The 16,779-nt window shown below is 42.4% G+C and overlaps 1 protein-coding gene across 5 annotated transcripts in view; it reads right to left on the bottom strand.

Annotated features, from left to right (window-relative positions):
• SQOR (sulfide quinone oxidoreductase) overlaps positions 1-16,779 on the bottom strand; it is a 31,141-nt gene that overhangs the window by 9,219 nt on the left and 5,143 nt on the right. For 3 of the 5 annotated variants that reach the window (XM_061595732.1, XM_061595728.1, XM_061595727.1), the window contains 5 exons: positions 12,881-13,132; positions 9,970-10,140; positions 7,810-7,863; positions 3,554-3,748; positions 95-304 (listed from right to left, as the gene is read on the bottom strand). In XM_061595732.1, coding sequence (XP_061451716.1) covers positions 95-304; positions 3,554-3,748; positions 7,810-7,863; positions 9,970-10,140; positions 12,881-13,114 — 864 coding nt within the window. In that variant the 5' untranslated portion in view covers positions 13,115-13,132. Of the gene's footprint in view, positions 1-94; positions 305-3,553; positions 3,749-7,809; positions 7,864-9,969; positions 10,141-12,880; positions 13,133-13,877; positions 14,032-15,788; positions 15,963-16,779 lie in introns of those variants that run through there. The other 2 variants (XM_061595729.1, XM_061595731.1) reach the window with 2 other exon arrangements.

Genomic DNA, 16,779 nt, shown 5'->3' with positions numbered 1-16,779 from the left:
AAACCAATCCAGGCTGTAAACGGGAAAATTCATGATAGTCAGAATTAATTGGCTTTATACATAGATGCATCCTACAAAATCAGATTTTACTGACCTGATAAACTTCCATCTCTCCAGGTTTGTCCAAATTTTCAAAGACTGCTTCCTGTTTATCAGCTCGAACTTCAACAAGGTTGCATCTATAGTTAACTGTAATGTCCCTTGATTTGATAATCTCTAGTAGAGCATCAGCATATTTCTGAACACCAAAAATCACTCCAAGGGCGGTATTGAAGATTATTTTGGCTTTCGGTCGTTTTCCAGTCTATGAGGGAGGGGGTGGGGAAAGATAATTCCAAAGTAAGTGGCTTAAGAAATGTTGTTTTTGTCTGTCTATACAGTACCATATACGGTGGAGTCTGGTGGCTTAATGTCAGTAGGGCAGTGGGATCCATTGGGGTTTTCCCCAGGGCTGTCCAAGGTGCTGGAACCTAGGCCCAAAATAGTTTTCAGCACCTTGGACAGCTCCAGGAAAACCCCAGAGTGAATTCCACTGCTCCACTGACATGGAGGGCTGGTTCACACTGGAGCTGGCCTCCGTTTTGAAGGTGAAGCTTTTCTCATCGTGATGGAATTTAAAGGTTCACACTTCTTACCTAATATGAGCCCTGCTGTTTTGCATTCATTCTGAGGGGGAAGGGTTAATCTCGTAGCTTCCAAATGACCACGACTTCTTAAGATCAAACTATTCCTCTGGTTACCTTGGCAACCAGGCATGCTCAGTTTGTTCCATAGTATAAAAAAAGGGAGGACGAGGGAGTGGGCGTGGACTCACCAAAGCATGGGAGCTAAGGGTCTACAAGCCCCTAGAGATGCAAAGCACAGAAGGGTTTTCCTTCCCTTTTCGGATTAAAATTGGATTGATTTGCTTCGGATTTAAGGGAGAAAGCAGCGACTTGCCTTCCCATGGGCTGAAACATCATGTAAACTCAGCAGATTTAACAGGCATGCGAGTAGCACCGATCTCGGAGTAAGTCCCCATGTGAATGAGCCTAGAGCCACCAGCTGCCACTGACTGTATACAGGTATATTAAACCAGAAGCAGTAGAAGACTGCTATCTTTGCAATAGCCAAATAATCCAATATAGTTTAGAGCAACTTCTGGATATATAATTTATGACATTTTCTTCCCATCCTTCCTCCAAGGAATTCAGGGTAACATACTCTAGAACTTGCGGACATTCAGTGAAGTTGAATGTTGGAAGATTCAGAAAAGACAAAAGAAAGTCCTTCTTCACGCAGTGCATAGTTCAACTATGGAATTCACTCCTACAACAGGCTATGACGGCCATCAACATAGGTGGCTTTAAAAGAAAACTGGACAAATTCATGAAGGATAAGGCTATCAATGGCTACTAGCCATGATGGCTGTGTTCTGCCACCATAGTCAGATGTAATATGTGTCTGAAAACCAGTTGCCGGTAGCCATAGGAGGGGACAGCACTCCCACACTCAGGTTTGTGGGCTTCCCATGGGCATCTAGTTGGCCACTGTGAGAACAGGATGCTGGACTAGATGGGCCACTGGCCTGATCCAGCAGACTCTTCTTATGTGGTTCTCCCTACCTCTATTTTATCCTCAGAACAACCCTGTGAGGTAGGATTAGGCTGACAGTTGACTGGTCCGAGATCAGCTACAGAACTCCACTGCTGAGTGGGATTTGACAACAGATTTCCCCTAGCCTACTCCAACACAGAACAACAGGTTCTCAATCCCTGGAATGTCCAGATACAGCTGAGAAAACTCATTGCTAGTGAGTATGGACAAGGCTGAGCTAGGTGGACCAATGGCCTCCAGTGGCCTGACTCAGTTTAAGGCAGTTTCCTAAGGTCTGGAGATCTTGGAAAGTAATCACCACAGAAATACTGTGCCATAAGAGGAGGGACCATCAGGGACAGTTTTTGGAAAGCGTCACTTTAATGCAGGGGTAGCCAACATGGAGCCCTCCAGATGTTGTTGCATTACAACTCCCAGCATCCCTGACCATTGGCCATGCTACCTGGGGCTGATGGAGTTGGAGTCCAACAACACCTGGAGGCCTTATTATAGACTCCTTATTATGGATTATAGCATGTAAACGTAGGAATATAAGCACTTGTCCACAGAGGATCTCCATAATATTAGCGCCAGAATCTTTATCTCCAAGCTTCCATGTTAGATCCTTATAGTAGTTGGACATCATATCTTTGGTACAACTGTCTTCCCATTCACTCTGGAATGGGGGGGGGGTCTCATCTGTCCATAACACACTTAACTAAACGCTGCCTCTTTTGTTAGGATTGATGTATGTTAGGAATGAGAAACCTACAGCCCTCCAGATGGTTGTTGGACTCCATCTCCCATCAGCCACTGCTAGCATAGCCACTGGACAGGGATGATGAGAGCTGCGGTCCAACAACATCCGGAGGTCCACAAACTCCTCGGTCCCTGATGTTGAGTATTTGTACTTATTATTTGAACTCTTCCAACTTCCAACACACATTGCACAGCAAATAAGACAAAATTCGTATAAACAGAGCAAAAAGATCCTAAGAACAAAATCGTATAACAATTAACAAAGAAGGGGACGTATGACAGCAAGTACTTGAAAGGTTGTCAGAGGAGGGCAGGATCTCTTCTCGATCATCCCAGAGTGCAGGACACAGAATAATGGGCTCAAGTTCTGGGAAGCCAGATTTCAACTGAACATCAGGAAAAACCTCCTAACAGTTAGAGCAGTACAACAATAGAACCAATGATTTAGGGAGGTGGTGGGCTCTCCAGCACTGGAGGCATTCAAGAGGGAGCTGGACAGCCACCTGTCGGGGATACTTTAATTTGGATTTCTGCATTGAGCAGACTCGATGGCCTTATAGGCCCCTTCCAACTCTACTATTCTACGATTCTATTACTGCAATCATTAATTGATTAAATAGTTAATCAAACAACGTCCAGAATTAATTGAAAAGGCATCACTCTCACACAGGAGGGGGTGCCTCTTCCAAGATGATGCCTGCTACACCATATACCTCAAGGGTGGGGAATGTGTCTCCTTCTAGATGTGATTGGACTAAAGCTCCCATCAACCCCAGTCAGCATGACCAATGGTGAACGATGATGGCAGCTGTGGTCTAGCAACATCAGGAGAGCCATACGTTCCACACTCCTGATTTACAAACACCAACTAAAAAGCAAAGTTTCCTTCTTTCTTTGAAACTATTGTTTTAGTCACCTGCAAATGTTTGCAGACATAGCTGAACTAAAATGTGTTTAATGTGCAGGCTAAGATTTCTTAAATCAGGTAACAGCCCTCTCTCCCTCTCTCTCACACACACACACACTCCCCACCACACACACTCACATGCCCACCCTAAAAGCTAAATGGTTTTTGTGAACAGACTCACTGTTCCAACGGTTGAAACTGGAATAATACCTGCACAGGTGAAGATCTAGCACTTTTAGTATTGCCTATCTGCTCAGGTAACAACACAGACCTATTAAGTCCACTGTGGTCCCAGAAGTGGCCGGTACATACCTTTCTCAAGTACGCCTCTGACAAGTACATGATCTTTTGTGGTGCCCCTGCACATTTCACGGGGGTGTTTGGAAAGGTGAAAATGGCATTTCCTCCCTGGAAATCTTGCAGAGCTTTCCAAGTTTTCTCTACTGTGCGAATGGAATAATTGGAACCTATTTTAGGAGCGTTAAAGCCCTCAGGCAAGCCTTTGATCTGCAACAGAACAATATTAGCTGTGTAGTGTTGAATTGTGCCGAGCATGTGAGACATGCAGATTAAGGATGGTTTCCTTCATGCTAGACCAGTTTTTTAAAAAAGTGCCATCCTCAGTCAGACAATAATCCCGTAATTTCCTTGGGACCAAGATTATGATCAGAGTTGTTACATCAGCAGTTATCTTGATTCAGTACTTGTAAAATATTCAGACTGAGTCTTTGCATAAACAACAAAGTGCTTTATTGTGTAAAACAGGGATGGGGAACCTGTGGCCCTCCAAATACTGCAGAACTACAGTTCCCATCATCCCTAACCCCTGGCTACGCTGACTAGGGCTGATGGCCATTGGAGTCCAACAACATCTGGAAGGCCACCGGTTCCCTATTCCTGGTATAAAATGTCACATGGTGCCTTGATTGGTATAGATCAGGGATGAGGAACCTGCGGCCTTCGAGAAGTTGTTGGACTACAACTCCCATCATCCCTGACCAGTGGGCCTCCCAGCTTGAGCTGATAGGAGTTGGAGCCCAACAACATTTGAGGGGCCAAAGACCCCTACCACTGGTATAAGCCACAGTGCTCAAATCACAGTGTGATGCTTCCCTGAACTACGCTGTTTAGAAAGCTATTGTGGGAGGGTTAATTTGGCTAAAATTGGGTTGGGGTGCACAAGTGGATTTCATGAAGGCCCCTCTACCTTCCTCCACATGTTGAGAGCACTGTTCTTTGCAATCCAAAACAAAGAGCAATTAACTTTTTAAAAATTTAAGGAATAGAAAAAAGTAACATCCTCGATGAAAAAAAGTGAAATTGAATTCTTGGCATCCAACTGTGTCCAAAATCCCACTTTTAACTGTCATCTTCTAACATATACAGTTGTTGTTGTTGTTGTTATGTGCCTTCAAGTCGATTACGACTTATGGCGACCCTATGAATCAGTGACCTCCAATAGCATCTGTCATGAATCACCCTGTTCAGATCTTATAAATTCAGGTCTGTGTCTTCCTTTATGGAATCAATCCATCTCTTGTTTGGCCTTCCTCTTTTTCTACTCCCTTCTGTTTTGGCCAGCATTATTGTCTTTTCAGGTGTCCCCTATAGCTCATTCATTATCTCATTGATCCCATTCAGGAAGCAAGGGCTAGGCTTTCTCTGAATATGTTCAGCTTTCTAAGATACACCACTAGAGGCCCCTGCAGGCCTTCTCTGTCAGCCAGATCCAGCTTGGACAAACCAGCGACAGCCAATTCATATGTTACATAATTCCTGTGTGGAAGGTACTTCCTTGAAGGACATATATGAAACTGGTCTGTCATGATCACCATCTGTGACAAACACTCTGCATGCACACACACATGCACTGGGACACAGTGTCCCAGTGTACAACATGACCACAGCCCACACAGATTTTAGTTCACATAAACCCATTGAAATCAGTGGATTTAAAAGTGGATTTAACCCTGGGTTAGATTGAGGCTGTTCTGAACACACATCAGCCCCATCCCTGCATGCAAGTAACTCCAATATTTTATAGCCTGAAAGGCCTTCTGGGTGTGAATTTTCGCCCACTCCCACCAGCTTTGGGAAATAATATAAAGAGCCCACAAATCAATATCATGCAAAACCATGACTTTTCATTGGTGTTAGTCTGGTTAACAGAAATTTTTAGAATCTGGCCAGTGTGGCAAGCCAGCCTTGTTATGAGGCAACTGGCTGCCCATTTGCTACCAGGCCAAGTTCAAGGTTCTAGTTCTGGTGTACAAAGCCCTATACAGCTTGGGAGCAGGATACCTGAAAGACCGTCTTACCCCTTATATACCCAGTCGATCACTGTGCTCTGCAGGTGAGGGCGTCCTGCAGATACCATCCTATCAGGAGGTCCATTCTGCACAACATAGGAAATGGACCTTTAGTGTGGCGGCACCTACCCTTTGGAATTCCCTCCTCTTAAATATTAGGCAGGCGCCATCTCTGTTATCTTTTCGGCGCCTATTGAAGACTTTCCTCTTTCAACAAGCCTTTTAAGTTAAGACCTATTTATTTATTTATTTATTTATTATTTCAATTTATATACCGCCCTTAGCGAAATAGCTCTCAGGGCGGTGAACAAACCTATCCCAGTCTGCATCTGTGTTGGAATTGCTTTTAATATGTTTTTTAAAACATTTTTTTCTAAACAATATGTTTTTTAACCCTTTTTATTTAAGATGTTTTTAAAGCTTTTTTAAAGAATATTTTTAAAGTTGTTTTGTTTCAAAGTATTTTAAAGTCTGTTTTTATGATGTTTTAAAGTGTTTTTACTGCTTTTGTTTGCTGCCCTGGGCTTCTGCTGGTAGAAAGGGGAAGATATAAATTAAATAATAAATAAATAAATAACTTGAACCTCATGAATCAGGCAGTAGATTCCCAGGGGGGTGGAGTGAATTTCAATGGGGCTTACTCTCAGGTACATGGGTAGAGGACTGCAGCAGTTTTTGCCAACCTGAGGCCCTCCAGATATTTTGGACTGCTCCTTCCATCAACCCCAAACAGCACTGGCTGAGGTTAATGGGAATTGTAGTTCCAAACACCCAGAGACCACCAAGTTGGCAAAGGCTGGACTACAGCCTCATCGGCATTTGGGGTTGAGCCTGTGCACTTTTCCACAGGAGGGTGCCAACTTGTTCTTCACCACAGGCACCAAAACATCTTGGGCCAGTCTCTTGGTCAATGGTATATAAAACAGCTCCATCTAATTTGCACAATTCAGATCAATGTTAAAAACAAACCCTGTAAAATGCCACTGGAAACATAGACCGTGATCTAAAGAATGGTAAACTAGTCCCGCGCATTCAAGGGGACTTTAGACTTATGCATGCTTTTTGGTCCTCTCTTTCAAAAGGACTTTCAAAAGCTGCTTGTGATGTAAGAAAGGGTATGGAGAAGGGCATCTACCATTCCAAGAAATGAATGACGACAATGAGTGCTGAGGTGGATTTCGATCAATACTGAGCAAGTCTGACTGCCATTTTCCCTAGACAGGGGGTCACGTAGACAATAGAGAATAGTGCTGTTGTAGTGAAAATGTGCCAAGGACACTGATATTGCAGGAATGGAGGGAGGACGGATGGAACAGGGGGTAGAGCATCATTGTAGCATTGTAACATAGAATAATGCAATGTAACTGTTGCCATGATTGTGACGGAGGCTTTGGCTTCATTATTAAGTCTCCTCAAAAAGAACTCAGTCGTAATTCCACGACAGTGCACCCAAGCCTTTCAACGTGCACAAAGCAGGGATGCTGGAAATGTTTTACAAAAATGGAAACGGGAGTGGAAATTGCCAGTCTTTACTTATTTGTCCCATGTTCGGCATGGAAATCAATCCAGCGAATGTGATTAGTATTTGCTTTTGTTGCTACTTTCAGTCTGCAAAAGATGCGTAATTGATTACGTTTTTTGCATTTCCTTTGGACTGAAATTAATGGGGTGGAACAACAAAATAACAATGTCATTACATAATTTAAGTGGACAGCGAGACAAATAACAGTTTTTGGAGGAAGGTGAACTGCAGCAGAATGGAAACAGCGCTGCATGTAATGGAACAGAAAATGATGCCCAAGGAAAAGAGGTGCCAGACTCTTTCTATATAGCTTGGCATTCATTTATTGAACATACTTTGTAAGATTAATTTGGTCATCGCCCTCCCATGAAGGCCTGGCAGATTTGGAAACAAATATAACTACAGAAACTACTCCACAGGAGATTTAAGTGGGACATCTTCCCATAAACTGGCCAATATGCGGGTTCTGTTTCAGGACATGTTCCTCGAGAGATCTTGCTCCCCTTTTGTTTCTATATTTTTGTTGAATATTGTTGATATAGGATTATGTTGTTGTTGGACTGATATATGTACGAGGTTTTACCTAAAGATTTCTGTAAAGAATATAAATAAATAAAAAATTATACAAAAAGAAAAGAAAAAAATGATGCCTTCCTACACCCCTAGCTCAAAGTAAGTCTTTGAATCCTGATTTACATCAGGTTTTACACCAGCAGAGAGACGTTTTTAAAAAATACCTTTTCATAATGCAGCTGGAGCCCAAGGGCAATGATCAAATACTTGTAAGATATCTGAAATATAAGAAAATGAGTTGTTACATTAAGCATATTTAACTGCGAGTATTGTTGCCAGTCTATACTACACAGCTGTTTCTCCATGAGCCAGGGTAGCCAGCGTGATAGTCCTTTAGATATTGCTGGACTCCTTCTCCTATCAGCCTGAGCAATCACAACCAATGGTCAGGGATGACGGAAGTTGTAGTCCAGCAGCATTCCGTGAGTACCATGTTGGTTACCCTTGGCCAACTCATAATTCGAGTCCTTAGAATTACAGAATATCTTGGGTAGACGGTCACAGTAGATTTTTCCTCAGTGTTTCCAGTAATGGGCTTTTATAACATGACAATTATATTTAATTATTGAATTGCATTTATATAACACCTTTCTGCCAAGGTATCCAAGGCAGTTTGCAATATTAAAATACTAAAACAAATAAGTGGTATAAAGGCTGTGTACACGCAACATTTAAAGTTTAAGGTGCTGGTTTTGGTGTACAAAGCCCTATACAGCTTGGGACCAAGATACCTGAAAGACCGTCTTACCCTTTATATCCCCAGTTGATCACTATTTTCTGCAGGTGAGGGCCTCCTCAAGATATCATCTGATCAGGAGGTCCGTTTCACACAACATAGGAAGTAGACCATTAGTGTGGTGGCACCTACCCCTTGGAATTCCCTCCCCTTAAATATTAGACAAGCACCATCTCTGTTATCTTTTTGGCGCCTACTGAAGACCTTCCTCTTTCAACAAGCTTTTAAGTAGAGACCTTATCCCAGTTTGCGTCTGTGTTGGAATTGCTTTTTAATGAGTTTATAAAGCTTTTTTTAAAAAAAGATGTTTTTAAAGCTTTATAAAAATGTTTTTAAAGATGTTTTGTTTTAATATGTTTTTAAGGATGTTTTAATATATTTTAAAGTCTGTTTTTTGTTATTTTTAGGGTGTTTTTAGTGCTTTTGTTTGCCGCCCTAGGCTCCTACTGGGCTGGATATAAATCTAATAAATAGAATAGATTATAATAAAATAAATTTAAAGCACATGACTTCTCCCAAAAAATCTCAAGAATGGTTGTTTGTTAAGGGTACTGGGAACTGTAGCTCTGTGAAAGGTTAAGGTACAGTTCCCAGCACACTTTGGGGGAAGTCATGATGTTGTCTTTGCCTGCCTGCCTTGCTCTCTTCCTCCTCCTCACAAGGCAGATGGTGTCCCACAATGAGGACTTATATTTTATTAATGTGTGCCAACAACAACAACACTCATTTATTTATTTATTATTTGATTTTTATCCCGCCCTTCCTCCCCGCAGGAGCCCAGGGCGGCAAACAAAGCACTAAAAATCCTTTAAAACATCATAAAAACAGACTTTAAAATACATTAAAACAAAACAACTTTAAAAACATTTTTTAAAAGCTTTGAAGACATTTTAAAAAAAGTAAAAAAAAACATATTAAAAAGCAATTTTAGCATACATCACTTTTATCAGTGCAATCCTCTGCATGCCTACTCAGAAATAAGTCCTATTCAGTTCAATGGGACTTACTCCCAGGTAAGTGTGTGCATATAGGATTGCAGCCCAAAACAATCACACAAGGACCTCTGATGGTACGTTGATTAGAAGTCATGGGTTGTAGTTGACCGAATCCTACTCAGAGTAAACCCCTTGAAATTAATGAACCTAAGTTAGCCATGTCCATCAATTTCAACGGGTCTACTCTGAGTAAGGACACATCCACACCAGACATTTATTCCACTTTACACAAACAAGGCTTCCCTCAAAAGAATCTTACGAAATGTAGTTTGTGATGGGTGCTGAGAGTTGTTAGCAGACTCATATTCCCCTCACAGAGCGACACATGTCAGAGTAGTTTAACAGTCAGTCCCTCTTCCCAGGGAACTCTGAGAATTGTAGCTCTATGAAGGAAGTCATGACTTCCCCCAAAGTGGAATAATAACAGCAGAATAAATATATGGTGGAATAGCAGAATAAAAGTATGGTGTGAATATGGTCTGGTACTTAGATTGGGTACAACACTTCCCTAATATTTTGGTTTTTGTATTTATCAGAGTTAAATGAACTGGCAATTGAGGAGACAGCTGAGTTGGGACCTTAACACACATTACCCTTTGGTTGTTCTCCAAATGGACACAGCTCTTATCTGGATCCAGCTTCTGCACTCTGGACTGGATCCACTTTACACCCGAGGGAATCACACTGGCCGTTGGACGCGAAGAAGGTGCCAACTGTTTTGCCCCAGCTCCAACCAAAGTCCAGAGTGGCTGATAATAATGATTCTGAAAGACAGCAGTAGAGGCTACAACAGGGTGCCCAGGATAAAAGCCAGGGTTGTTTACAAGCAGATTTTCCAACTGCACAAATGCCCTTTCATGGAGGTCCCCAAACTGTGGCCCGTGGGCCATCAGTGGTCGACAAGCTTCATGCAGGCGATCTCCGGCATGTCCACGTTCAATATCCATAGTGATTTTTAAATGTATTTTTATTGCTCCTTTTATTTCTTTTACTGTATGTTACTGTACAACTGTTTGAATTCTAGGGAATGCAAATTGTAATACAGTAAAATACAATACAAGAAACAAAGGAAGCAATAAACATGCAACTAAAAATCATGCTGCACCTAGCACAGTGCCTTTCAATTGCTAAAAAAGGCAGGAAAAATGGGTAAGTGGTCCTCCGAGACTGTCAGCAATTGTCAAGTGATCCGTAGGGAAAAACGTTTGGGAACCACTGCTCTATCAGACACCCTGCACTAAACAAAAGGGCTGAACGAAGGCTGCATTCACACTGTACATTTATTCCACTTCAAATAGTCATGGCTTCCCCCATGGGAACTTTAGCTTATTAAGGGTGCTGAGAGTTGTTAGGAGACTCTGTTCCCCTCAACAGAGCAACAATTCCTAGAGTTCCCTGGGAACAGGGATGAATCATTAAACCACTCTGGGAACTGTAGCACTCTGAGGGGAACAGGAGCGTCCTAACAATTCTCAGCACCCTTTACAAACTACATTTCCCAGGATTCTTTGGAGCAAGCCATGAGTGTTTAAAGTGGAATAATAGTCGAATAAATATATAATGTGAATGTGGCCTCCTTGCTTATGCCCTGGATCAGTGGTGATTTCTCAACAGGAGTCGGTAGTTCTTACGAACTATATGCTGCTGTGACAATTCATTTATGAATCTCCTCTATCTCAGTAACATAACAAGCATCCAAACAAGAGAGGTTCTTCAAGGTTATTTAACAAAGATGCAGTGAAGGATTATCTGCCTAAAAGTAAAGGTGCAGAATGTTCCAGCCCCAAAGAAGGTGTTTTAATACGGTTTGGACATTTTGAGTATGGAAACGGAGCACATTCTATCTTTATATCGTTTGTGTGTATGTCGTCCCTGACATTGCTTGTCATTGAAATGCTTAATAAACACATACGCCTAACGTGTCTAATTACCATCCCCCATTTTTCAAACTGCAGATTATCAGCTTTCCAAGGACACAATTTTTTTTCCAGCTCCACATTTTGTGTCCAACTGCACACTAAAAAAAAAAGGCTTGATAAGAGCTGACACCAGGGCAGAAACAAAGAGAATGAAAATGTCTAAGAATAAAAACTGGAACCGGGCACTTCACACAAAGAAAGAGGCTTCCCTTAAGCCTGTTGATACCTTCCCTCTTGTGCATAGATGGGGCTGTTTTGGCTACATACTTTCAGGAGGAATTTGAAAATATTCTTTTTTACCCAGGCATTTGATGGCTGAAGGAGACTGTTCTGGCATCCTGAAGGTCACAGATGAAAGAATGTTTTTAACTGTAACTGTGTTTTGCAATGTTTGTAACTGTTTTTAGAATGCTTTTCTTTGTCTCGTTAAAACATTTTGTTGATATGTTTGTCACCATGGGCTCCTTCGGAAGGAAGGGCGGGATATACATTTAATTAATAATAATAATAATATATCAGGAACAGCACTCAGAGCCTGAACATTGGAAATAAAGGGAAGCATTCCACTTGTCAGCTAAGTAGATGGTAAGAAATGAGAGTTCCATACCTCAGGGCCTAAATGGTTACATTTCCAGTTAAGAAGCTTGGGTGGGGGGCTAGTGAAAACCTGTCCTTGGCAACCCACTGCCCATCAGAGTAAACAATACCAGGCTCCAGTAAGGATGGGCAAATCTGACAGTTAAAATCTTCTCAGCTTCCCATTTTTCCATTCTTAAGTTCCGTTCTCCACATTTCCACATCAGTTTGCAATTTTTTTAAAGTCCTCATGAAAATAAATCAGCATTCTAGTGTTGATTTCTCCTAAGATAAACTTTTTTGTGAGCAATTTTGCCTGCTACAATGCCTTTTTGTATGTTATTTTCACTAAAATATGCATTTCACTAAAATATGCACACTTTACCCAGAATATGCATTTTTGTACACTGGAGAACTGCACTTGCAAAACTCAGAGAAGGTCAAATTTCAAAGAATGGCTGTTTTGGTTCTCATACTGTTTCGGAAAGCGCAACTTACGTAGGTTCACCTTTAAATGTGAACTGAATCAAATTTCTCCCCCATCCCTCGGTTACAAAGACAAAACTGGCACAATTCATATGTGCGATGAGCTGCACTTAATCCCACCCTGGTGATAGGAGCGGAGGCATAAGGAGGACGTCTTGTCCCAGGGAAAAATTATTTGAGTACAACTCTGTCTGATCGCTTGCCCACAAACCTGTCACGCACTGTTCTCCTTGAATTAAAAAGATGCTATAAGCTTTGAGCAGGAAATTTCTTCTCCAACAGGCCTATCATAAAGTAAAAGAAATTATGCACAGACAGTTCATTGTTTTATTTAGCAACTTTATACAGCCTTCCTCCCAATCCAGTACAAAATGAGAGAGTACATCACAAGATTATTCTGTCTGGAACACCCGTGGGAGAGGAATACGATATGTATGAGTCAAGCCTCTATTAATATTTGGAACTTCCAGCCCACTGGGATGGTTGGGGGGGGGGGAGAGAGGAGAGACAGACACACTTTTACCTCTTGAGGCTCAACCACCGCCACATTGCCAGCACCCACTTTCCGTTTCATCCGTGCGCTCATGGAGATCCCGCCGGTGCCTCCCCCTAGCACAAGCACCTCGTAGTAATCCTTCGAGGCAGACCTGGCTGTTGTGTGCAATTGGGACGAGCTCATTGGTTGAATTCCCGTCCTAAGTAAAGGCACCATTGAACGGGCACAGGCGCAGGAAGATATTAATCCAATTGTCGCCATCTTTGGTCTGTGTCAAATCTGTGAAGCAGTAAGGAAAGATGGGAGCATTAAAAAGGAAAGGTGCTTTTTATTATGGTTAGGGCAGACGTAGGGAACCATTTTGTGGCCGGAGGGCCAGATCTTCATCTCCCTCACCCCTGGAGGGCCCAAGTTGACAGGTGGGCAGGGCAAACCACCTGTCAGTCACCTGACATCATAGTGATGTTAGGTGATACTTCCCCTGGAAGCCCCAGACTTTGCAGCAAACCGCAGGGCTTTCAAACTCCAAGGAGATTGAAGGTGCACTGTGATCTACCCATCAGCTGATGGGTGGGAGGGAGCATGGCTTCAAAAGCCCACCCTCACTAGTGACATCAGCAGGTGGACAGGTGGGCACGGTTTGGGGAAAATGGCCTCCCTGGCCAAATTGAACCCTTGGGGGGGCATGATTGGTCCTGGAGGCTGGAGGTTCCCCACACCTGGGTTAGGGGTTTCAGCCCCACAAAAGCAATCAAGGGCTCAGAACAGGGCCAATGAGGGGGAGCTCTGGAGAACAGGAGATGACCTTAAGAGAACCCTAACAGTTACATAAGGAAACCAGGAGGGCTGCATTTGGCCCAAAGGCTGGAGGTTCCCCACCATCTATTCTAGGTCAGGCTTCAAATTCTTCACTACCACACCAGTGCTGTCACTTAAGAAAAGGGAAGCCTTCTAAATTCTATTGGCGTTAGGCACCATCCCCAACTGAGTCACAGGGGCCATCTCTCATCCATCAGAACTTTACCGACATCTGTTCCCAGAAACACTTTCCAAAAAACTTCCAGTAATAACTGTCTTGATATAAACCACGAGAAAAGACTTTTGCTTTTGTCTGTATCTTTTTCTTGTGCGGTAACATTAATCCAGATGGAGAAGACCCTCTTAAACGTTTTTGTCAGCTGAAAGAGATTTTACTTTCTGTTAAAGCGTTTGCAAAATGTTAGGGGAGTCTGAAATGCAAACAATTTTTGTTGTATTGAGGAGTGACTGGGGCAGTATGCCAAGTTTATTTATTTTATTTATTTATTTAAAATATTTCTATCCCGCCCATCTACCCTATCATAGGGCACTCAGGGCAGCCTACAAGAATAAAATCAAACATGTCCATAATAAAATTGTAAACAGTAGTTTGCATTACTTAACTTTTTCAAGCTCATGCAAATGCTGCAATATTGCAAAATGCAGCAGTGACAATAACATTTGGGCTCATGAAAAGTACAATTATTTTATTTTATCAACTTCATACTTATTAGGAACAGAGGGAGCTGCATTCTATAAAGTTAAGACAATTTGGCCCTCTAGACCAACATTTTTTATTCTAACAGGCAGTAGCAATCCAGAGGGCTGGTTTAGATCAGGGATGGGCGAATCTGTTAATTTCCGTTTCAGTTTTCCAAGCTTATATTTTGCTCTCCAAATTTCTACATCAGTTTGCATTTTTTAAAGTCCTCATGAAAATTCATCGGCATTATAGTATGAATATCTCCTAACATAAGAGAGCCAGTGTGGTGTAGTGGTTAAGGTGCTGGACTACAACCCGGGAGACCAGGGTTCAAATCACCACACAGCCATGAAGCTCACTGGATGACCCTGGGCCAGGCACTGCCTCTTAGCCTCAGAGGAAGGCAATGGTAAACCCCCTCTGAATACCGCTTACTATGAAAACCCTATTCATAGGGTCACCATAAGTCGGAATCGACTTGAAGGCAGTCCATTTCCATTTTTTCTCCTAACATACATATATCTGTATGCAATTTTGCCTAATGTACACATTTTTGCAAAAAATTTCACAGACATAATGCATTTTTAATGTTATTTTCACTAACATATGCATTTTTACGCGCACCTTAATCCCAGAATAAATGGTTTGGAACACATTACTTGGCTAGAGAACAGCACTGGAAAATTCAGAGAAGTGTGAAGTTTGAAGGAGGACTATGGTTTGGTTCCAATATTGTTTTGGAAAGTGCAAACTGAATCAAAGTTCTCCCCCATCCCTGATTTGAATGCAATGCTAAACTATAGTTTGGTGCAAATCATGGTTTAGCATTACAAGAATGAGCTTCAGCCAGTTTCGGGCTCAGATGCTGTCTCCTTCCTCTCCTGGTGCAGCCACGAGGAGGAGCTGGGAAGTTTTCACTTCTGTCTTACATTAACTATGGCATTGCAGACGGGAAAAAAAGGAAGAAAGAAGTGCTTTCTTTTGTCTGTCCTAAACTGCCGACATTCAGCTTCACTGCATGGCCCCAAATTCTACTGTGTGAAAAAGTCTGCCTATTCACTTTCTCCACACTTTGCACAATTTTATACACCTCTTATCATGTTGCTTGCCTTTCTTTCTAAACTAAAAAGCGGCAAATGTTGCAAGCTTTCCTCACAGGGGAGTTGCTGCACATTATCCTCCTTTCCCTTTTGACACATCTGCAGACTTCTCCGACAGCACGGTGGGAGGTGTGGAAGCCTGGACGATATCCACTCAGATTTCGTAAGGCTGTGACATACAGAGAATGTTCGTGTTGCACATGTAACAAATGACTCAGCTCTTTTTGTTCAGCAGCCTGGCTCCAGCGTCGTCAGATGAACTGTTTCCTGCCTATTTCCTGCCCCAGACTTTGCAAAGCAGGTTGAGAGATCTGTTTCTCCCTCGCTCATTCACCTTAATTTAACCCCTTCGGAGAGGGGCAAGGAAGAGTTTTGTGGCACCTTCAAGACTATCCCAAATGCATTACGGCACAAGCGTTCATGAACGACGGTCTGCTTCATCAGTTGCATCTGACAAATGAAGTGGCCTTCATTGTTTTTGCTGGAAGAGACTAACACGATTACCCCTCTGGAACACATTTAAGAGGTTATTCACCTGATAGTCTTGGGGAATCCACAAAATAAACAACTTCAGCGGCACTAAGGGGCCAAACTGAATGCAATGGCTCCAAATCTATGCATTTAAATCAGGGGTGGGGAACCTCAGGCCCACGGCCTGAATGCAGCCCTCCGACCCTCTCTACTTGGCCCTCGAAATTCTCCCCAGACCACACCCCTCACTGGCCTTTGACTATCACACCAAGTGTTCTTGTCAGGCTGGAGCATGTCTTTGAACTCTGATAATGCCTCTTGCTTGTCTCATGTCTGGATGGAGGAAAGAGAGGGGTGTGTGCAGAAAGCAGCCTAGAGAGGTTAGACTGGTTCCCTCCCTGCTGTCCTTCCGTTGACAGGTGGAGACTTTTCTGTTCCAACAGGCTTTCGGGAGCTGACTGCAAGGGCTATTTTTTATATTGCCGCCCTGGGCTCCTGCTGGGAGGACGGGCGGGATATAAATCAAATAATAAATAAATAAATAAAATATTAAATAGGGTGCAGTCCTCACTGATTTGTATTTTGTGTCTTTTAATCGCTATGTTTTAAATTGTTTTATAACTAGTTTAATTACATTTTAATTACAACTTCTGCATGTTTTATTTAAATGTTTTTAACATGTACCTGTTTTAATTTTTGTCAGCCACCCTGAGTCCCAGTTCTAGGGGAAAAGCAGGATATAAATGAATAGAATAAAATTAATTAATTAATAATAATACGGCACAAAGGTAAATTTTACAATGGTTGCTCCACCCACTTTGGCCTTTGGCCCCGACCACTACTGGCATGCCGCT

Source organism: Rhineura floridana, chromosome 14 (assembly GCF_030035675.1).
Source record: "Rhineura floridana isolate rRhiFlo1 chromosome 14, rRhiFlo1.hap2, whole genome shotgun sequence".
NCBI lineage: Eukaryota > Metazoa > Chordata > Lepidosauria > Squamata > Rhineuridae > Rhineura > Rhineura floridana.
This window is presented reverse-complemented; position numbering and strand designations above follow the sequence as displayed.